The sequence below is a fragment of the Ambystoma mexicanum genome, chromosome 13 (assembly GCF_040938575.1).
Source record: "Ambystoma mexicanum isolate Mex_15411 chromosome 13, UKY_AmexF1_1, whole genome shotgun sequence".
In the NCBI taxonomy this organism is placed as follows: domain Eukaryota; kingdom Metazoa; phylum Chordata; class Amphibia; order Caudata; family Ambystomatidae; genus Ambystoma; species Ambystoma mexicanum.
The window spans coordinates 601,841,596-601,865,437 of record NC_090938.1 but is presented as its reverse complement, the minus strand read 5'-3'; the positions used below and the strand labels follow the sequence as shown (position 1 = coordinate 601,865,437).

The 23,842-nt window shown below is 47.1% G+C and overlaps 1 protein-coding gene across 8 annotated transcripts in view; it reads left to right on the top strand.

Annotated features, from left to right (window-relative positions):
* ATP6V0A1 (ATPase H+ transporting V0 subunit a1) overlaps positions 1 to 23,842 on the top strand; it is a 359,698-nt gene that overhangs the window by 130,628 nt on the left and 205,228 nt on the right. For all 8 annotated transcript variants that reach the window (XM_069634445.1, XM_069634444.1, XM_069634440.1 and 5 more), the window contains exon 8: positions 13,263 to 13,345. In XM_069634445.1, the coding sequence (XP_069490546.1) occupies positions 13,263 to 13,345 (83 nt within the window). The remainder of the gene's footprint in view (positions 1 to 13,262; positions 13,346 to 23,842) is intronic.

Here is a 23,842-nt window from a genome sequence, read left to right as displayed (position 1 = left end):
TTAGGTCAGCGCTCTGTGGCAGATCTAAACTATACAACCCTGCAACATGCATCCTCCCAAGGTGCTTCTTCCATACCTCTCGTACAGTCTGGAACACATTTGTTGTCCCTATACCCCCCATCATGCCCCACAACAGTTTCACCCCTGCTGAGATGCCGGAAGCGTCCCACCCCAATTCCTTCAGTAACTTCCCCCCTGGAATTCCCCCACTCCAACACGGCCTGTAGTTGAGCCGCCATGAAATACATCTCATAGTCTGGTAGGCTAAGACCACTGTCCAGGTGCGGGAGTTGCAAGGTCGCCGGTAATACCCTTCTCATCCCATATGCCACAGCAACTCCCTGATCTTCTAATCCAGCATCCTGAAGAACACCTTTTTGATTACATACAAAATATTGACAAAGTAATAGAGTAGCCTCGGCAGTATCACCATCTTGCAGAGCACCACCCTCCCCATCAGTGGCGAGGGCAGCTTCTTCCAAAATTGGATGGAGTCTCCTATCCCATATAGGGCCCTCCTTGTATTATACACAAATGTCATCTATGTTATGGAAGACTTGAATCCCCAAATACTGAAAGGACTCCGCCCCCGCCCCTCCCATCGTAACCCCCAATCTGGCAGGGCAGCCCAGTTCTCATTCCTAAACCCACCTAATGGGAATAGTAGAGATGTATTGTTATTGATCCTGAATCCAGACAGCTTCCGAAAGTTTCCCAACACATCAAGCAGCATTTGTATGTTATCCTGTGGGTTCCCCACATAGAACAGCAGAATATAATGAAACCAGATGCCGTACCCCTCACACGAGAATTCCTGCGTCGGACATCTCCTGTCTCAGAAACCTCGCCAACGGTTCTAGCTCCTTAGAGAATAGTATAGGTGAGACTGGGCACCTCTGCCGCGTGCCCCTGTCCAGCGTCCACTGCTGCGACACCGTCATTTGTCTTCACCGCCGCAACTGGTCTATTGTACGTTAGACTCAACCATCAACAAATATTCGCTACGAAACCATAGGCCCCTAGAACTCTGAATAACCATTCCCATTCCAGGGAATCAAACTCTTTCATCGCGTCAAAAAAGGCCAATGCCATCTCCTCTTTCAGGTTTTTAACCTGGTCCATCACATGTTGCAAATGTTCACAGTTGTGCTTCGACCCCCTATAAAACTGCACTGGTCTGGATGTGCTAATATCAGGGCCACCCCCGATGCCCTGGTTGCCAGGATCCTACCCAAAATGTTTGTATCCACATTTAACAGTGAGATAGGGCGATGGGACGCACAGTCAGATTAATCCTTCCCTTCTTTTAGTAAAACTGTTATAACTGCCTCCCTCATAGAGGCCGGGAGAAACCCCACCTCCAAGGCCTCCTCGTATACCCTCTTAAGCCACGGGATCAAAAAGTCTGCATACTCACTGTAGAACTCCACAGGGAAGCCGTTGCTCCCCGGAGATCTACCCCTCCTCATTGACTGCAATACACCCCCTTATATCTGTTTCCTCAGTCGGACCCTCCATTCCTTCCCTTAAATCTGTCTCCAGGACCAGTAACGAACCAGATTCAGCAGCTCGTACACCTCCTCCTTTGAGTATGTCTCCTCACTTGTGTACAATTTCTGGTAAAATTCCCAAAAAGCCTCATTAATCCCTTCCTGGGAACAGATCAATTCCCCTGCCCCCCCGCCTAATTTTGGGTAATAGTATGTCATGGTCGCTCCCTCCCTATTTGCCAGGCCAGTAACCTCCCGGCTGTGTCCCACGCCCCATTAGTCTGCACATCTCGCTTGCTGTGAAACTCGGAGCATTCCGAAAATCAAACTGGAAGCCTACTGTGAATGGCACTCAAAGTTTGACAACATGGCCAGTGTCTTACTATGTGTGGTCAACACATGGGCCACCATGTCCCCCACCTTCCTCCCCTCTGCCGTTTCCTGATCCATCTCTGCCACCTGCCTTTCAGAACTCCCCAGAACTCCTTGCAGCTCCCTCCTGACCCCCGTAACCTTTGTTATGCATACCCCTGTAATCGTGGCATTAAACGCCTCCCATAAAGACCCTGCTGTCTCCACCGACCCTACGTTAAACTGAAATATAATTCTATTTCCACCCTTAGTTCCGCCCTGAACCATACATCCTCCAAGGCCGTAGCCTGCAAACGCCATAACCTACTCGGAGGTTGCTTCCTTGATCCCTGTAGCCTCATTACTAGGGGAGAGTGATCCGACGGGGTGCACCCCATATACTCCGTCCCCTCAAAGGAATGGAAATATTCAGTCCTCCCAAAGAAGTAATCTAGGCGGGACTGCAAGCCATGCACCCCGAAAGAAAGGAGTATCCCAGTTCCGCCCCATGCGTCTCCCACCATAACTCCACAAGGTCCAGCTCCTCTTCCACCCTCCTTAATGCCGCCTCCTGTTTCTGCAGTCCCGGCGTCCCAGTAAGCAGTTAAACCCCCCCAGCTAAACAAACCCTCGCTGTATACTCCCACCAGGTCCATCACAGTTGCAAAGTCATTTTTATCATCAATATTCAGTGCATAGGAATTCATGACATGCATAGCTTTCCCTTCTGACCTCCCCATGAGCACCACCGTCCTTCTGACCTTGTGTCCTTGTCTGTCAAAATCCTTGTACGTTTTGAAAGGAAACACGATGCCGCCCAAGCGTGGGATGAGTAAGATGTTCCCACCACCGTCCCTCCCCATTGTCTCCAGAGTACTTCCAAATCCTCTCGGACCATATGGGTCTACTGTAGAAGTGCCACCTGCACCCCATGTCTCCTCTGAAACCCACCAACTCGTTGTCACTTGAGCTTCTTCCCCAGCTTTCATACATTCCATATCCCCATTTTCAAACCAAGCCTCCCATAATGTTGTATGTTCCCTACTTTAGAGTACCTTGTGCTCGCCCGAAATAGACAATCGTACCCCCTTGTGGCTGCCTCCACCCCAACCACCCTGGGTTCTCAAACAACCTGTCCCAGAGCTTCTCAACATTTCCCCCCTTTCCCCTCCACAAATCCCCCTCCTCCCACCCCTCTCCCAACCTCTCCATCCCTCCCCCAAATCACCCTTCCCTTTTCAACAAGTTTGTTATCACAACCACTCCCCCCCCCCCCCCCCTCCACCAGCGCCCCAGTGAATTGGAAGCTGTAGGTTGGGGACCTCATCACACTGTACCTCCGGCCCCTTCTGCCCCGCCCATAAAAACCTCTGTCAGTGACCCCTACCATCACCATCTCACTCGATCATTCTCCCTCAGTCGGAACCCCTCCTGCTTATAGACCCCATCCTCCATATATCGTCCTCAGTCTGCGGGCCTCTTACTGCCACCTCCTGCCTCTGCTCTGGTCACCGCCCTGTGGACTCCAACCAGGCCCACACCTCCTGCGGCATTGTGAAGAACTATGACCTGCCCTCTGCCAAAATCTTCAACTTGGCCGGGTAGAACATTATATTTTATACTCGTCTCCCAAAGGTTACCGGCGGGCCCTAGCCAATGTCCTGCGCTGGCGTTGCACCTCCATGGTGAAGTCCGGAAATATCCGCACCTTAGATCTACCCATCTCATAGTAGCCAACCTTGCGGGCCTCTTGCAGGATAGCGTCTCTGTCACTGAAATTAAAAAGCTTTGTTACTATTACTAATGGGGTACCCCCTCGCCCCCCGGTATAGGGGCTCTTCCCGGCACCCTGTGCGCCCTTTCCACTGTGAAGAACTTTGACAGCCCCTTTTAAGTTCTCCAGGAGCAAACTCTCCACAAACAACTCCTCACAGGACCCCTCCTCTTTTTCCGGGATGCTCACCAAATGTATGTTACACCGCCTCAAGCGACCCTCTGCATCCTCCACTCTGACTTCCAGTGTCTGCGTTGCCCCCACCAATCCCGCCACCTGGTTCTTCAAATTCTGTACCTCATCTTCCACTGAGCTCACTCTTTGTTCCACCTCGGACACTCTCACGCACCTTCCGTAGATCCGCCCACACCAAGGGCACATCCAGTTCCACCCCCTTGATGCTTCCTTCCAGCAAGGACCTGGTGGCCTGTACACAGGGTGACCATCCCACCCCCAAGTTCTCTTTATGTACTGTGAGAAGCCTGAAGGTATTCTCCCGAGTAGACCCCGAGAATCCCTTATGCAGGTGGCCAAGGAAGGGCTGGCGCTCTCAGATCCCAACCCTGGGGGTGGAAGAGCGAGGGAGGATCACCTGGGTAGGGGAGCCCGGGGTTATGCTTGGGGGAATGACCCAGGTGAGGCTCGGTACTATACTGGAGAAACGCACGAGGAAGACAAGGTCCTCAATGCTTTTATAGGCTGTACCAACTTGACCTCCCTTACATCCAATGAACCTCCTTTAGCAGAATCCAACATCCCCTCTGCATCTGATAAATCTATTAGAAACCCTGTTGCACTGGAAAACCATAACTCCCAGAATCCTTGTTTTCCTGTTTCCTACCTGAATACTCCCAATCATTCTTCGTCGCTCTGATTATTCTTTCCTGTACTCCAAGTCTACTTTGACAAAACACTACCGTTACCACAATATCCCCTGTTCATTTCACGATAATAATCCCGGTCATTCCTGTTTTTCACAAACCCTACCTATCTCACCCTTCTGAGTTTACCAATCCCCCCCCCCCCCCCCCCCGGACGAAGAATAGAATTCCTCATGCCCCCCCCCCCCTTTTCCCGACTGAAACATTTTCTGTCACCATAGAATACAATGGACTAACCCTAGAGCCGTTTACCTGACATGTTCCGACACAAGGGTCAGGCAGAGTCAGGCAATTGACCAGAATCACACACACCTGACATCCCTTTCTCTTCCCCACAGGAATAAAAGGTGGCGCAAGAGAGCACAATACGAGCAAGGCAGACCGCATGGCGAGAGAGCTATCCAAGCATGGTAGTTCAAGAGGAGGAGAAAGGCGGTGAGAACGAAAGGGGCGACAAGGAGAGAAGCGACTTTGCCCTTTTCGACCCAGACCTGGATGCCTTCATGGAAGGAAACATAAGACTGCGAACAATAGCCAGCTTGTGTTGCAGCAGATGTCAACGGTACACGGAGCATGCCTATGCTGATAAGCAGGACAGAGGTGGACGCCTGCTACCGAGGTATACTGTCCTTGACTCCAGATACAATAAGTCAATCGGTTCATCACAGCCGGTGAGTTGAGGGGAGAACCGATAAGAAACCGAACTGTGTTGAACGAAATTTGCAAAATGACAAATTAAGAAAAGTTCAAAGAACTGATAACGTTAAGGGAAAGCCAGCTGCAGAGGGGTCCGGCACCACATGAGTGCTCATTCGAGAGACTCTTGTTGATCCCTCGTTTGTTGAAACTACTGAAACAAGAAGGCCCTAGGAGAACCACAAGGAAAAGGTTTTGCTAGACTTATAGGGGTCTAGCAAAACCCCCTGAACAGTCTGAAGTCTTTAACCTGCACATAATTGGAAAGCTAAGGGAGATGAATCCTGCATAGTGAGTTCAAGAGAAAGAACTGTGATTGTCAAGAGTGAACCCGACGGAGGGATGACCACAGTGAACTGTCTAAAAAGACATTAAGATTTGTGAAAGTGATTTGACAAAGGCCATTGTGAACCCGACGGAGGGAGGCAAACATTTGATAAGGGTCTGAGCCCGTAAGAGGGGGATCCAGGGGTGAAAACCAATCACTCCAGCGACATGTGAATGCGACAGAGAAATCTTTTGAATACAAAACGGAGTGAATCCGACCGAGGGATGCTGATATTTGAGAGGGGTTTGAGTCCCGAAGAGGGGGACACAAAGGTGAAACATCACCCCAAGTGCAATCCGAAAGGAACTTTTGTTTGTTATTTTGAACCTATAAGACCCTCGGAAGCAAGAGAGTTAACCACCAAAGGCCCTGATATCACTAGAAACTTTTTGTGGATCTGAGCCCGGAAGAGGGGGATCCAGGAGTAAAGTCATCACCCAACGTGTATACGGAAAGGAACTTTTTTTATTATTTTAAAGTCATCAGATTTTTGGGAGGCAAGAGACTTTTTGTAGAAAAAAGAGACTTAACCACAGGAGGCCCGGATACCTGAGAATGGAACTGTTGTCTCGTGTTGGCAAAGCTTGAGCGTCTGCTGTGATCCGCAGTCCTGCCTTGTCCTGTGCTCAAAACGTGGGGAAGGGAGACCCCCGGCTAACACATCCTGACTTATCATTTGTGAACACTACTTTCTTTCTTGTGAACACTATCCCAGACTCTTTGCATTTAGTTGTAAGGATCGGCAATAGTTCTTTTTTAGTATAGGCCCTTTTTATTTGACAAGAGGCCACTAGGACTGCCTTATTATTTTTTGATGGTTGTTGCTTGCTCCCATCTTAGTTTTAGGTTTAGATTAGGGGGTTTTCCAACCTACCTATACAGTTTAATAAACACCCTCGAACTGTGATCGCTTGTGTCTGTCTTTACTGGTGCCACCATGAGTTCCTTACAGTGCCCCTCCACTCTCCTGCTGTTCCGACTCTGACCTCGGGTTCTTATGTTTTAAGTCGGCGTACTTGTTCATTTTTTGCTGACCTTTCACCATGGGGAACCCGGCTCCAGCTCCAGTCCCCGTGCTGCTCTCCCAGGAAGGTTCCAGCTGCATGATCCACCAGTTTCAAGGCTTCCCCACTCTCTCGTCTCTTGACCTGGGTCTGCACTACTCTTTTCCTCAGCGTCGCCTGGGGCCTCTTTGTCTCCTCCCCTTCTTGATACTCCCTTTCTTCGGGCTAATTACCAGTTCAGCATGCCTCCTGGCCCCTCTCCAATATAAAGAGCCTCCCAGCTGGCCCCCTACCTCAATCCTCGGTCACGCGCGGGGGAAAAAGAAGCCTTTACCTGTATTTTTTGCTGTCCAGGATATCCAGTCCACTCTGCTCCTCCACACTTTTATTATAACTTAAGGAGACCACTCCCACACAACAGCCCACAGCCTCCAGGGGCCCCACGTTCCTGTCCTATGCAGTGCAGCTAATCGCCTCCCTCCTGCTTGGTCCTCCCCTGGCACAGTTGTGGGGTGTGCCCCCTTCCCGTCACCTGTCCTCTGTGCCTCCCTCTGGCATGGTTGCCGTGTTCTCCAGCACGCAAGTCTGCAGCAGGGGGGCAGTGTGTGTGATGCCCCCCACCCTGTAGTTCCTATCCAGTTAAGCAACACTGCTCACTTTATGGGCTGTCCCACCACTGCCTTGCTGCTGTTGACTTATTGTAGGTCCTCTGGATGGCCCTCTGCTCGCCAAGTGCATGCAACCATGGAGTGCTGAGGTTATCTTGGCTAAGCTGCTGTCCCGGTGTGCTCCCCGATAAGGCTTTGCATACAACCTGTTTGCCAGCAGCAAGCCTCCTGGACGTCCCTCGCTGGTCTGCAGCCACTTTCACCGGTGCGCCCCGTGGGGTGCTCCAACCTACAGTGAGCTCCAACCCCCTTCCTCAAAGCCGGCGTTGAGTGCGATCACAGCTGTTTCCCCCCCTGAAACGTGGCCTGGATCTGCTGGCCCCTCCTCCGGGCCAGCAGGGATGTTTCCTGCCACACTCCAGTCCCCGGAGCGGCTGCGGTCCACAGACTCGCTGTCTGTGCCAGCGGCGGTCCCTGCTCCACCCCACCTCGTTTTATTGGTGGTGGCGTGTTGGGACTCCCTTTCCCTCTCCAGTCGATCCGCAATGCCCCAAGCAACCTTGATCTCCACTCCAGGGGCTGTTGCTGGCTCATTGAAGTATGGCAGCCATCGTGCAGCGCTGCTAGTGTCGTTCGTGCCTGTTCCGTGCTGGCAATTTTTTCTGCAGAGCCTGATTTGTTACTGTACGCAGGTGCCCACGGGTGCCTCAGTTTCCCCTGCATGGATCTAACAATTTAATCGAACGGTGTCAGGATAATGCCCTAAGTAGGGGGACTATACGCAATGGGATGTGACGTCACCGGAAATGAGCACTTCAAGGTGAAATTTGTACATTTCCTTCAATTGGCTTTTCATAACTATATAAAATGTACATCCTGTACATAATCATGCACAGGATGAATGCCATTTGCCTTTCATAAAATCAACACAAACCAAAAACAAAGAGGATATTTTTTTCTAGTGTTTGAAAATGTTTGCCCTGGAACATGTATTCTGGAAATGTTATTTCAACTTTAGTCGTATGTTATTTTTCATCAGGTTACATGGTGAAGTGCCAGGCCTGCAAACCTGGTGGCTGCAGTTCAAATCCCCATACCGGCATAAATTCAAAGAAGTCAGTCAAATGTTCTCTTTTTACACACAACCTCTAAAATACATATGTGGATGGCGTCCCTCCTCTGAAAAAAGTGGTGGACTCCGTCCACCCACGTGTACCCTCGACTTGAGCCCTGCCCAAGCTTCTTCAACAAATCCTGGCATGGTTACAAGCCGCTGTGCTTCACATGCTCTCTCGCTCCTTTGCTACTTGCACCGTGTGCATGGTGCTGCTTCTTGGCTCTGCCTCGAAGGGCATGTTCCTTATTCTGTGTTACTCTGCAGGCTTGCCTGTCTCTTGCTCACCTCCCTCGTGACAGTCTTATAGGACCTTTATGTTCCTCCCTGCAACAAAATGGGGCAATCCATTGGTCCTACGCTTCATGCAAGGATGGCAAAAGTAAAAGGTCAGAAACCATACCAGCCGCTCCTCTAGGGATATTCATACAGTCGTCTCTTGCCATCCCCAAATAGACAATAGAGACCATAACTTCAGGCGTCCAGGGAGGGTAACCCATATCCCTGTTAAGGGATGGCTTGTCCTCGAAGTGTACATTTTTGGTGGCCATTGGAGTACTGATGTATTTTTTAGTCCTTCTCTTGGCCATTTTTTTTAGCAGCCTTTCTTTGTTCAGGGGGAACCACGAGGCTGGCCTGAAACGGCTGTGGTGTCCACAAGGGATTACTTTGGTGGTGTTGCTTTACAGTAATGTAGGTTATCCAGGGTACTCACCAAAGAAGGTTACCCCCATCCAGAGCAATGGTTTCTATTAGAATGCGCAGGAGTCTATGGTGGTTCAGGTTGGAATGGCGCCCAAGCTCCGAGAGACTCGGGTCTCTCCTTGGTAGAAATCGGATCTTCCCGGTGATGCATCTCACTAGCTGTTATGTAAGGATAGCTAGAGGAGCAAATCACCTGAAAGGGTGTGGGTCAAAGACAACAAGAACGCCAGGCTGAAAGCAAAGAGAGGAGGTACAGGTCAGTAATGTTTCTATGGTAGATTACCGTAACCCCCATTGCGAGATTCACTAACCTGGATGTGGATGTATCCAGGACTACAGGTAAGGGCTAGCAGGGGTCTCCTTCTGGAAACAATCCCATAAAAGACAATGTAAGTATTAGAAAGAACTGTGGGCTTACCCTTGTGTTCCCCCAGCCCCGTTTCCCAACTCTCTCTCGAACCTAAGTTGATATGGTATCTCACCTAAGCTGGTTCAGTAGTCCGTTTTGAGGGTCTGGGTGGAGAGGAAAGAAGGAAACGAGGACGAGGAAGGGGAAGGTTAGTTAGGGACTGTCCCGTACGAAACGAGGGACACACTAGGGTTGGGTTTGTGCACGTAGTTAGAAGCTGCAAGGCGTCCAAAAGTCAAGTGCACAGGTACAGTGTGAAGTGAATGAAGTAGTATTCAGCAGAGGAAGAGTAGATGAAGCAGTATTCATCAGAGGAAATGTAGAGGTAAAAGTGCATAGCAAGGAAGACAGCCCAATCAGGGCAAAAGCTACACATACTGGTAAGCAAACAAGGAACATTTCGGAGAGGAAACAGCAGGGTGAAGCAGAAGGTGATTCACTGCAAGAGCGGCGGCGTGGAAACGTCCGCTGGGAGAAAGCAGCAGCTAAGTCCAAAGAGGGCCGTGGTCATCGACGTGCGGTCAGGATCCAAGACAAAAACAGCAAGCAAGAGGAATCTGGGGACAAGCAAATGGTCGTAACAAGGGGGCTGACAATGACACAGGTCAAGGCAGTGACAAGGAAAGTCCAAACACAGGCAAGGTCGGCAACGGGATATCAAGCAATACGTTTCACAGGAACAAGGAACACAGTAACTTCAATCAGAAGCACCTGACTGCGGAATAGGCAGAGTTTTAAGGGTGCCTGTGATACGGCGTTGCGCAGGTGATGCCGAATTCCGCATCATGTGACTGTGAAGGCCTCCGGAGCGCGGTGCTGTCAGAGTGCATCTTGTGTAAGCACCACGCTGCCATGGCAACCAGTTCCAGCACGTGTAAACGGGCTTACCAGAGGCTAACGGCGGAAACGCTGTGATGGGAAAGTAGCACTGGATCTGGGAGGGGTTGAGGAGCCGGGAGACATGACAGTTGGACCCATGGACTTTCCTCCTCTATCATCTTTACCCATTCCTGATAACCCCTCTTATGGGGGTGTAAACGTAAATGCTTCTCCTGTCTCTGGCTTGCCGGATGAGATGTTTTAAATGATCAACAGACTCTGCTATCCCTGCACTTCAAGAGTTCTAGATTATCTGCTTCAAGGCGTCCAGGCCTTAAGGAAAAGGATTAGGACAAAAGAAAAACAATTGTGCTTCTTCTGGCAGGTTACCATGGGTTAAAGGCACAAGGAAGAAGCTATAATTAGTTGTTTGCCTAACTAGGGACGCCTATCCTTTTTCAGGTATAATAGTCGCCTGAACACCACGGCTCTACAACTGGAAGGTGAGAATGCTGGTTTTGTTCATTTTGATTTCTGCCTCTGGACTTCTGCAGCAGAAAGGCTCACCAGGTGTTGTGCACTACATTTCCCATCAACACTGGACAGCATAGTCAATGGTGAGGTATCATGGCAGTAGTAGTCCAAAACATCTGGCGAACTGCAGGTTGTACACCCCTGTAGTAGTTAATCCTCTCTTCGTCCTGAACTCCAGCAGTAAATGATTGAACTATCTTCACTAGATCGTTAATCCTTGCTTGAGTCAGGGACCTCCTAAACTGTCTCTATTCTAGTTTAATAAACCTTTCAGGGTTTTATGCCAAAAGAAGAGTTCAATAAAGACTAGCTATTAAATGTATTTTGATTAAGTGTTTGCCGCTGCCTTGAGTGTGTACCTGCTAGGCAACTTTGACTTTAGTATTCTCTAAAATGTTGTTCTTTTTTTGCTCAAAGACTTCTTGAAAGTTTCTCTTTGTGAAGCAGTTTATATTCCTTTCAGACAGATTGAATTTCAGTGACTGTTTTTAACATGCCCCTCAGGATCTACATTGCTACTGATTCAGCACTTCCCTAATAACTCGAATGAAGAATTTCAGCTGATCCCAGTATTCCAACTTCAGCTGACGTAGCTGACCAGGCAAAGAGTTCCTCGTCAGCACTGGAGCTGTTAGGGGAACTTCTCCCACCCACCCCCAACCTGACACAAGGGGCAGTAAGGCATCTGTTAGGACTTTCATTATTTCAGTCTAACGATTCCTTGTATTTGCTGTCTCGTTCATTATATAGTTTATGCGTGAGAGATCTCTAAGGAAAAGGTATTCAAGTACATGTGCTTGCTGGGTGCATACTTGTTTTACTTGATGGCCTGTACCTATGATTGCTTGCTCACAGGGCTGAGAGAGCCGACATCCTCATGGGCGGTCCTTTCAGTGTGCGGAACCTCAAATTGGCTCATGTGACCACATAGTAACTGCCTTTCAACAATGTCTGTCAGCGGGTGTCCATGATTTCCTATGGGTACTGCCGAGGCCTCATCTTGCATTGATTTTTCAGGGAGTTAACTATGGAACTGACCTGATCAGAGATAGTAATCCTTGCCTAGCGGAGAAGTGTCTCTATTCCGAGGAGGTGCCTGCCTGATTGGTTGGGCAGCATGCAGGTTCTGGCTCCAGAGCACGGCTTGATTAGTGACACTACTCTGCAGCCTCCAAAGCAGAGTCTACATCCCGAGTGATAAGTAGCTTGGGTGCGCCTGAAGAGACAGCGTCTTGAAAATAGAATACATTTGTAAAACGTTTATTTCACGCTTGAGCCCCCAGAGTGAGGTAGGGAGTTTTCTTGAGTTAAGTTCTGCTATGAGTAAAAAGACTGTCGGAAAAAAAAACGTTGGCAATGAGATTTGGTATAAGGTAAACTGGTGTTTTCATTTAAAACCTCTTGATTCAGAAGGACTAAAAACTCGGGATTAACACATTTTTTAAGACAGGTGGTATAAATATACCTTTATAGATGGTACTTGGCTAATTAGAGTTGGGATAAGCAGTTAGGTTACAGACTGGCAAAATAGGTAGGTTGGGGCAGGAGTTTAAAGTCAAAAGAAAAGCAAAAACCACTTAGGCAGAGTTCTCAATATGGGAAAGAAAAATTAAATAAGGAAAAATAAATGATGGACTTGATCTCTATAGCTCGAGCTACATAAAATAAAATGCAAGGCCTCATTCTTTCAAGTATGGGAGAGATCGGAGCAGAAAATGAATCCTTCCTTTTATGTCTTGGGCCCCAGAATCCGAAATTCAGTGGAGGCCACGTTTTCCATTTTGCCCCAATTCCCCTTTTCCACCCATGGCTGTGTTCATGCAGCTGAGTTTGAATGCTTGCTGAGGTCAGAGTATCAGGGTAGCTGTGGGGCTAGCAGTTCCTGTGGATCTCTGACAACGTTTGTCGCTAGGGGAGCAGAGGAGTAGTCTTCATGTTACCTCTACGGTGCTGAAAAGGGAGTATCGTTTCTCTAAAATGTTTTGGGTGCTAGTGTCTCGCTCTGGGGAAGCCAAGCTAAACATTGCAGTTAGGTAGACTGCCACAGGAGGGAAAAGAATACGTCATACATAGTAAAGAATTAGTTGGAAGTTATTTGACAGAGGTGGCGCACAACAGCAAAAGGTTTGCGTGCGCATTATGCTGAGAAACTGAACACCACACATGCAGAGCACCGGTGGCTATCGATAGCAGAGCACCTGTGGCCACATGATGCCTACTGCTCCAGCGTCATCTGTCTATAATCTGAGAGAGTCCAAGATCTGCAGTGTCCTCACGCTTCCAAGTACCTCCAAATATGCTGCAGATGAGATACCCGCTAATCCCACACTATCAAACCAATTTACTGAAGACCAAGCTCACACCAAAAATGACAATTTAAACGTTATTTTGCCCCACTGGGCTTATAGTGCTGGACTTCCTCTTTGGGGGGTGGGATGGGAGAAACCTGATACTGGACTTCTTTTGCTGGTATAAAGACCCACAATGGCATATTCTTATGTTTTTTTTTAACTCTCAATATTTGTACTTGTTTCTTTTTCTATTATTAGGGAGACTACGTCCACAAATCCGTCTTCATCATCTTCTTCCAAGGAGACCAGCTCAAGAATAGAGTGAAGAAAATCTGTGAGGGGTAAGAACCACCCCCGATTATATTATACAAATTCCTGAGTTTATAGTTCTACCTGGTTAGGACAGGTATTGCAAAAAAAATAAATGAATGTGTCCTCTAGGACATGCGTGGTTGCATCTACAATCTGGGTCGGATTGGCCCGTCGGCCTTTTGGCCGGGGCGAAATCGTCCCTGGCGAGTGGGGGCTGGTTTCTGGCCACTCCTGGGCTGGTTTTTAAAAAAAAATTAAAAAAAATTGCATTTTTTATTTAAAAAAGAAAAAACACCTGCAACGTGCAATATGGATCTATACACACAGATATTAATGATACATATGGTGATCTATTCTTGTATGAGATGTATATCACATTAATTAAATCATAACCATATTTTTCATAGTGTACTTAGGAACAATGCTATTTGATGCCACTCCCTGTTTTGTCAAGGGGTGAAAGGTCGTGTTTCATTGCTTCCTGGGATGTCACTTTGGGGCGAGGTCAAATGACATCACTTCCGGTGATGTCATCAGAGGTCAAGGTCGTGAGGCGAGGTGTGGGCCACTTTCTTGTGGCGAGGGTTGGGCCACTTTTTTTTGGGTGTCCGTGCCCATTTCTTGTCCCAGTTCGACCCTGCCTACAATGCTTTGGGCGCTGTCTTTTTATTTTATGTTGTCCTTCAGCCATAAGCTTCTCGTAGTTACAAATCCAGTTTGTTTCAAGAATGCAGTAGAAAAATTAATGACCTTGTCCCCTACTCCACCTCACCTTCCTTCATACTGCAACCCATTTCAGAAATGTGAGTCAAGGCAGAAGCACATAGGAATACCCATTATTTTGCTTCAGGTATTTTATTTTGTTTATAGAGGGCCTATACTACCATACAACTGCATAATAGTTTTAATTTGGAAAGTAGCATTAAAGTTAAACCAGGAACTTTGAACATTGGGCATAATGGAACAATCCTTTTTGTGATATGGTTGTTTCGAGGCAGAGATTCTTCTGATTGTGATTTCTATGCGATTTCTAGCTGCATTTCTTAAACGTGGAAATAGATTCTACTAAAGCTTTTGTACTTTGTCTCAGTATTTTTATTTTATACAACACAAACCTAGTTTTTGGAAAAATAGCATGCTGTACATGCATTAGAGAACAAGATGGGTAAATTTGTAAACAGTCCCAGAACTGTGGAAATGTGGGGACAGTGGATTCAAATCACACTTAGAAATATCATAAAAAGCAGGGTCTAAAGATCTCCTCTGAACTGTAGGAGTGTTGGAGCAGTGTTGACTTTAACTAGGATGGGGTCCAGTGTGCTGGGACAAAAATAAAATAAATAGCCACTGTAGGTTGTGCAAAATGTGATCTGCTATGAGGTGTGCTGCAGCGTGTTGGACCAACTTGAGAGGGGCTAGCTCCATGTCAAGGAGCCAGGTGAGGAGGGCATTTCCCCCATCACGGTGTGCAATCACGAGGGCCTGTACTGTGTCCGGATAGCCTATGGTGGGAGGAAGAGCTTAATCTTGTATTGATGCTGGTGCCAAGCTGTCTGAGCTCTTCTGTTAATATGCTGCTGTAAGGAAAGGAGATGTTGCCATCTACAATGAACCCAAAGACTTTGGAGGGGATGAGTTGAGGATTGAACCACCTTTCCAAGCGCATGTCATTCTGCCACACTTGGATGATTTATCATTTGCATGGGTGATGGAGAAGAACAAATTAAATTTTGGTTGGGCTGAGCTGTGGGTATGCACTTTTCACCTTTTGTAAAGCGGAAAGGATTTCCAGAGGTATTTGATGTAATGTGAGCACTTCACTCTAAAGTACAGCTAGGTATCGTCTGTGTATTGGAATGTAGAGATGATTTTGACTTCATTGTCAGTATCCTCCATTAATTGTGACTATAGCGTTTAGTTTGTAACAGACTAGAATAAGCTCTAAAGGTATTGACTGCCCTGTGCACCAGGTAGAGGGCCATTTAAGTTTGAATGTTGTTTGATTGTTCCAGATTACCAAACTAAACACACTTGCTCCTCAATGGGTCTCAGTCTTTGGCCAGAGTCCTCAGACTTTCTGTCCAGGAACAGTTCTCACAAGCCTTCTCCCTTAGTTCAGACAGCTTGGTGTTCAGCTTTTCCATCCTTTTATCCAAGAGATGTTCTGTCTGCGGATGTTGACCTCTGAAGCACCTCTGGTGGAAAGGTCGGGTTTCGAGTTACTCAACCTGAAGTCTTGGCCTGGCCTAGATCTGGCCCAGGACATGACCTACCCTTCGTAATGCCACACAACACTTGTTGTTCCACATTCGTTCAGATCAATCCCTTCAGATCGGGGTCTCTTTCCTAATCCAGGAGGGTATTCTACCATAAAGTCGCAGAATATTTCAACAAAGCCCATTACGTCGAATGTTTTAAAACAGATTTCACTGCAATGTAGATGGGGGATTGAGTCAGGGTATTAATAATGTGGGGGGCCTTTGGGGGCATTGATGTGTGGTAAAATGTGTAAACCATAAATACATTCAATGTAATAGGCTTCGAAGAAATATTCTCAAAGAAATCCCGTAGGTCCATTCTAGGAGCATCTTTCCAAGGCAACATTCTCTCCTGTTTTGCAGTCCTTCTTAATATCCCACCCTCGGATCTTCCCACATCACCTCCAACAGCTTTACAATCCCCTTCTCTTGCTCTTCTCCAACCTCCAGTAACCTTCCCTCTTCCTCAAGCCACACTTGCCTCCTTCTGAAGTCTAGGAACCCCCTTTAATACACCTCCACTCTTCCCCCCAACAACTTTCCACCTTCCTCTTTTTGATGTTTCCCAATCTCCTTCAGCTCCTTGTCCATGTCTAACTCCTCATTCTTGCTCCTTTAGTCTCCTCCCCAAGGCTCTGTGCCTCTTACTACTTCTGCTTGCCAACTTTCTCCAAACACTGTGCTTCTTCTGCTTCAACAATCGACACACAAGGCTGTGTGGTCTTTCAGCCCACCCGTGGGTTAGCTGTTTGATCATTGGCATGTGCATGGATCATCGGGTCAGGGACGGGTTCTGGTTGGTTCTGGTACCTCGACTGGGGCCTGCCTCATGACACAGGCTATAAGAATGCGGTCTGCCATCTGGATTCTATTCGGTTTGGTCGAGTCGTTTGTATGTTGCAGTTCCTGGCACTAAGTTGACTTTGTAAGTGTGCCAGTGTGAAAATCACCTAGGGTCTGAAACATCTTCACTGAAGCAGCAGCCGGTGTACAGTACCTGCAGGGCATAAGGCAACCCTGAGGGGCATGCTGTTTTTCCACTGACTACTTACCTCCACGCTCATTCGCCTCATATTTAAATTGAGCTTCATCATTGCCCTAATGGACAAGAGGGGAGGGAATAGGTTTGGCTGGGAAACAGAATTGTGGGATGGGTAGTGCAAGGAAGGCATGGTTATCAGACCTACAACAGACACAAGGAGTATCATCCAAGGGTGTTTATAGAACAGTATTTGGGTGAGAAGAATTCCTAATCTAAACCTAAATCTAAGATGGGAGCAAGCTACGACCATCAAAGTAAAGAAAACTCTGTCCTAGTGGTGTTGTTTCAAAACAAAATAGCCTGTACCAATAAACCTATTGCCAAATCCTTACTCTATATAACAAAGGGGTGTGGGACAATGAAATGTATGACAAACGGGTGTAGTGCAAACTGAAATGTCCAAAAGGTTTGTGGTAGTTCAGGACTGCTGAACTAATACACTCCCTTCCCCACGTTGCATCACAGGTTCAAGGAACAGTGGCATGACTGTGAGCACTGCTTGAGTCTATACTCATCGGGAAGCCGTTTCTTCAGAAAAGGCAGGATCCCTCGAATCAATGTCTTTGGCTTGGCCTCACAAGACTTTTCCCAAGCTCTCACCATGCGGGATTCCCCTCTTCCCCGGCTTTCTCGTGAAACCCCCTTGTTGGGTTCACCTTCGTCTTTACTTTATCAAATAATGCGGGATTCATTTTCCCTTGCTTTCACTTGGCATCCCTCAGTCAGGTTCACTGTAGCCTTTAAATCACAGTTCAGTTAACTTTACCAGTTCTATGAGCTTATAACCTTCAGGAGCTCTTAATGTCTTTTTAAACAAATATTTGGTTCACTTTCACTGATTTACTCCGGTCCCTCTTCTCCGTGCTGAGACCTTCCTGTGTCGGCAGTTCTGGCTTCCCTCGATCGGGTGCAAGCCTTCAAACCGCTAGCATCACACTTGTTACTTTGCAATATTTCACGCTTTCACTTGTTCACTTGCCAGTTCAATACAGAGACTTCCGATGGGCGATCGCTCCTCGCCGGGTCACTCTGATATATTGTAGCAAGTGCGTTTACCTTCAAGAACCAGGCTTTTTTCTCACGGCTGCCGTCCTACGTGCAACCCACCATAATGGATGCAGTTCAAAGGTTTGCACCAGCCTCCTCTCCCGAGGCCTTCTGGTATCTGCAGTTCTTAGCATCACAGGGCTATTACTTTCTTAGGTTAGCTGTATACTTCATTTCACCTGTTTGTCCAAGACCGTCTACTGTAAGAGTGGGTTAGTACCCTTGACTATACCCTCGTTTGACCACTTGGACTATTCGCCTCCTTTCTCGGTTTCTTTCACGGTTTCTCTCGCACACAATCTTGGCATTCTTCATTCTTGCTACAATGTGCTTTCTCTTGCAGTTTCTCGACAACCCAAAGAGCATTTAAAACAATAATGTCCTTTTCATTCATCAACACAAGCCAGTATCCCATTTCATTCACTGGCAGCGGCTGATACAGTTTATCAAGACCCGTGTAGTCAAGGCTTTTGGCCCAGCGTGGCTAGCTCCTTTCAAGTCCTCACACAACGCACATGAAGGAGGTACTGCAGTGACCTTCTGCAGTAGCAGGGATTTGCCCCTTTGGGATTGTGCAGCGACCTTCACCCCACAGCTGGCAAGACCACTGCCTTTCATTAGTCTTCTGGTCCCGTCTGCTCTGCTTCCATGGTCGCATCGTCTTCCTGGGATTTCCTGCCCTTCCGTTCTGCTGGTCTTGCTCGCTTTGGTTGCCCTTCTCCCCTTGCTCTCCGGGTGCTGTCATGCTCCACCTTCTATCCTATTGGGGAAAGGGAAAAGGATTCAGGTGTGAGTCATTAAGGCTAGGTGCCTGACTCTGCCTGACCCTGATGTTGCGACAGATCAAACGGACTGGCTGTGTGTGGGTCTGTTTTTCCCTGAAGCGCTTTGTCCGTGCATTAGAGTATATGTGTAGGAAGGGGTGGGGGGCTAAAGTTCCTAGATAGTACATGGAATGATGAGGGTGTTCTACATGAAAATCGGGACAGGGATACCGCATCTCTCCTCCGGGTGCTCCACTCCCACTCCCCAGGGGCCCCTCATCCAGGTGATCTTCCTGCACTGGTCCACCTCCAGGGTCTGGATCCAATAGCAATGGCCGTGCCCCGGCCACCTGGATTACACATCCCAATGGACTGGTCAGTTAGACACTGTTTGGGTTTTCACAGTAGTGTGAGACACCTGAGGGTATCCTCACTCCTACTCCCACTGGATCCTCTGTTTGGGTGACCAGGTAAAGGCCATCGCTTTTGGAACCCCGACCCGGGGGTGGAGAAGCGAGGGAGGTTCACCTGGGTGGAGGGTCCTTGGGGATTGCCAAAAAGTTACCCACAGGTGAGACATGGTATCCCCCTTTTCCCTGTGGAAATCAACCTAACCCTCCCCCAGCCTTTATGCGCTATTGTACAACAGTACCCCTTACTTTTCCCCATTCAACCCACTAGAATACTGGGATGAGGAAGAGGCGACTAGTTTAGTTTCTTTATTTGTACTGCGCACCGAACCCTCAGGTAACTGGGCGCCCAAAGCTTATGCATGAGTTACTAGGAGTAGTGAACACTAATAACCTGTTTCACCACTCTAGTGCTGATACGACGAAGATGCCTGCAGAGTATTGTGAAGGTAAGGCATGTTGTTCTAATTGCAGTCGGGCAATTCTAATTGAAGACTCGCACCTGCAACCCATCTAGTGGTTGCAGGTTTATAAGAAGGGAGGAAACCAGCAACATAGAGACCAACAGGGAGGCCTCTGTTTGATGGTCCAGCGGGAGTCCAGTTTGTAAGGAGGCGGTCTTGGTTGGTCCTGCAGTGCAGCTTGGACACCCGCAGAAAAAAAACAAAGGACTTGTGGTGCCCAGGAGCAGGCGGGCTGCAAGGATACCACATGTTTGGGAGCCTATGTGGTCAAAGCAAGGCAGCCGAGCTGCGAACAAAGGCAAGGAGGAAAGGAAGCTGCCATCATCCGTGGAAGCATAGCGGAGCTGACAGTGAGGACCGAAGAGCCACAGGAGAGCGAGCAGAGCTCGCCAGAGAAGGAAAGCCAGCGAGCAGAGCTGAAAATGGGCAGCACAGCTGCCCGGAGGGAGCGCCAAGGACCTGTGAGTGAAGGGAGCAGTCACTCGCACTGGGGCATCCATGGGGGCTGTGGGGAGAAAAATGCAAGCGCTGAAAAGTGAAACCGTATGAAAGTGATGAAACGAACCCGTGGTCACAGGTTGGGTGAAATATAAACAGCAAAGCAAATAGTAAGAAGTATTCAATACTGCACTGAATGAAATCTTTATGAGCAAATGTATAACAAATGATAAATGCTTAAGAACTGCAACCATTGTTTTGTGAAAGCCAAGTAAGCGGCAAGAGAGTAAGAATGTGAGATTGCGAGAGAGCATAACCGAAAGGTGTTAAAGTAGTGAAATAACCACTAAGTGAACTCTTTTAGTTGAATACAGTGTGTCAAGGCCAAGGATTGGTCCAAGTTGTGTGACAGTGTGGCAAAACCAGGAGCCTAGCAAGGAGAAGCCAAGTGAGTGGGAACATCTGCACAGGAGCAAAAGCAGAAGAACCTCTGTGGGTAAAAAGCCTATTGCGCGACCCTTAATGTGTGGACTGACAACTGCGCCTAGTCCACGAAACCCTCAACTGTGAAAGCCAAAGAACTTGTTTAAGCAAACCAAGAAAGAATAAGCCGAGTGAGTTTTTAAGCTTATCCAGAAGGAAAGATAAGTCAATTTTGGACTTGGTTTGAACATTGAGAGACGGAGGCCAAGCAGAGGTTGGAAAGTTGAAGTTATGGGGAAGGGAATCCTGAGATTTGATGAACTTTAATGGTGGCTCTGGGTTTTCAGAGAGTTAACTCTGGAACCGGCTTGATCAGAGACAGAATCCTCAAGACCATTTTCAGTGGAACTGCATTGCCTTGAACTTGGGAAGGGAACCCAGAGTATCTATGGAACTGTGTTGCTTTGAACTTGGGGGGAGGGAACCCCTAGGATTTGTGGAACTGTTTTGAAACTAAGAACAGTAATCCAGAGACGTTTTTGGAACTTTCTTGAACTTGGGGAAGGGGAGCTGAAAAGGAAGCTAGGAGCTGTAAGAAGCTCAGAACCTTTATTTGATCACCATTATTTCTTTATTCTTGACATCCCCACACATTGTTTAGCTTTAGTTTTGAGGGCAAGGGTATGTTTTGGACACGGACAGAATTTTAAGTTGAACTTTCGGACTCAGACTTTGCTTAGTTTTGTTCAGGTTGGGAAATCCCACCTTAGCATAGGGGAAGTTAGGCCTTCAACCATCCTGACGTTTGAGTTAGTAAATCATTTTATTTTGAACTTTGAATCTATTGTCTGTGTCTTGCTTCATGATGCTTTCACAGTAGTTGCTTTTTGGCATTTCCCTAATAACCTACTGGGCCGCAGTGCAAGGCCCCAAGGGATTCCCTCATATACCTGTGCTGGTTGCCACAAACTGGGAGCATAGCGCATTGTGTGGAGGTCCTGGCACCCATAGCCAAGCAGGAAACCTTGTTTCAGAAGTCACTGGGGAAAGGTCTTTTACGGTTCACAGGAGTGCCTCAAGGTGAAACGGCTCTTTTTAGTTCAATCATTGACCGACTAGGGATGGATGTTAGTATTCTGTAATGGTTGTTCGTACCCATTGGGGAAGATGGGCCCAAAGTCTTTCAATGGGGGGAAAAGGTCTTGTACCCTGCTGTTTGATTGTAGTCAGTCTCCAGATACTGTTTTTTTCCTAGTGGCCTTCCTGGGAATAAGGGGGTCCTGGAGTAATCACGGTCAGAAGTTTCAGCTTCCATTTGGGTTTCATGTTTACAACATTACTGTTGTCACTGGTTACCTGGATAAACCTTCAGGTTGAGCCTGGGCTTTCTTCTGCGACAAAGCAACTTCCGGAGGGAGCTGAAGACCCTTCTGTTGAATGCCTTCAATGAAGAAACAAAGCAAAAGTCTGCAGCTGCTGACATATAACAGAATTAACCTAATCCAGAAGAACAATGGTCTTGTACTGGAGTTGGTGTAGTCACTGTCCCAAAGCACCAACGTTTCTCGGTTTCTTGCTTGTGTATTGATGTTTAACCAGACCCAATATTCTCTTGTTACTCTGTGACCTTGCCTCGGTGAATCCATTTACTGCTCTCAGAAATGCACTGCAGTCTCATCTTGAGAGGAAGAAGAGTAGAAAAGTGTCTGACATAATTGTCCCCACCGTTCAGGGGAGCAAGGCATGTACTGCATGCTCCTTGTTGGGTTCTGAAGTGGAAGGGTCAACTTGATAGGAGTGCAGCTCCTCAAAGTCAGATTCTTCCTTTGCGCCTTCAAGTGTGCATCCCTGAACATTCGCAATGGAACAGGCGCTCGCTAGTTCTAGGGATTAGATACTGAGTCCCTCCTAAGCACCCAGTCATTTGTGCTTCCAGAAATGTTTGGTGGCCTCACAATCAGTGGAAGGCTGCCACTTTCAAACCAGGTGCATCTGTCCCCGGGCTTTGAGCCGAGATGTTTTCCAGCCTGAGACCTAGACATCCACACATTCCAGTCTGTTATCTTTCAGATACAGCATTGTCCCTGGACAGAGACATAGCTGGGAAAAGACAATATAAGGCTCACTTACATGTACACCATGTCATTCTAGTAGGGGCATTCTCCATGGTCAAACGCCTGAGCCCACAAAGAGCAGCCTCTATCAGCCTTTTTCTAACTCGGGCACCCATCTGGCAGACCAAGCACTCATGCACTTCAGTGGGTGAGATGATGGGTAAAGTTACCCTGGTTTACAGCTTGTGCCCCTAACTCTGATTAGTTGTCACCAGGGTAGAGTTAGCCATGCAGAGATAAAGAAAAAAACATGAACATGGCTCTTCGCCGGGGTGTAGTTGGTACTTTCTGCCTCACACCATCCCAAGGGCTTTGGTGATGCGATTTCCCCAGTCTCATACTGGAGATATTGTGAGATGCATAAATCCAGAGCTTCTGAAGTTTCTATGAAGACTCTCCTTGGAGAACTGGATAGGTGACTTGCAGATGTACAGGAGACAATGATAGTTTAGGTGTAATACACAACTGCTGGAGTAACACAGGCTGACTCTTGTCATTTGGACACTTGACACGGATGAGAGGAGTAACTATTTACTTTTGTGTTCTTTTGAGGTTTGATATATCAACCATCAACAAAGATAAGAGCTTGCACACTTGCTAGGTGGGTGGGTACTGGAGACCAATTATAGCTGGTGTCACAGCATAATAACGATCAAAAGGTGGGAACCTCCTAACTCGCTGGCACCTGGAGGTAAGGTCATATAATGAAACGAAACAAGAGCGTGGTGCCAGGGTAGCGAAAGCAACTGATAGAGCAGAGGCAGAAGGTATTGAATCAAATCATAATTCTTATTTTATTTTAGATTTGAGTATAAAATACATCATAGATCAATTTTAATTAATTCATTTTATAAAAAAAACATCCTAAAAGCTCAGGCATTCATGCATTCATTCCGCTAATACAAATCCTAAAACATTCAATTATTTTAAGAATCTAGGAAAGTTCCAATTAATTTCCCTTAAATTGCTAAAAATTGTTCATTCCAGACAAGATATCGACTATCGGTGCCTATATATGTGAATCTTCGTTATCAAACAGGCTTCCCAGTTGGTAATTAGTTTCGACTTTGTAGATTGTAAATGTCTTAATCAGGATGGGATGAACGTTTAACAAATTTCTAAAATCAAACCAAAATGATTTTCATTAAGATCAAATTTTTTAAAAGTTTTTTTATTTTTTTATACCAAACTGTCTCTTATTGCTCAGTTGCTCTCATCAAACGGCAGTCCGATCCCGGGGAGAGGCCTATATGGCCTATATCTATACCCAATAGAGGTTCAGCTTAATCCTAAGAACTGTAGAGCATTACTCCAGTTTTTAGTCATCACACAATGCTCAAATGTAGCACGTGTCAAGGAAACTACAATATATATATATATATATATATATATATATATATATATATATATATATATATATATAAATTTTCAAACCCATCAACCTATAACCACAGGTAAATTGGTAAACAAAAAATAGACAGAGAAACAAGCATTATTTCTCAATCTGTCAGGCCATCTTCCTTCAGGCCAAAAGGTTCCCCCTATTCCCACACCAGTGTTTCCTAT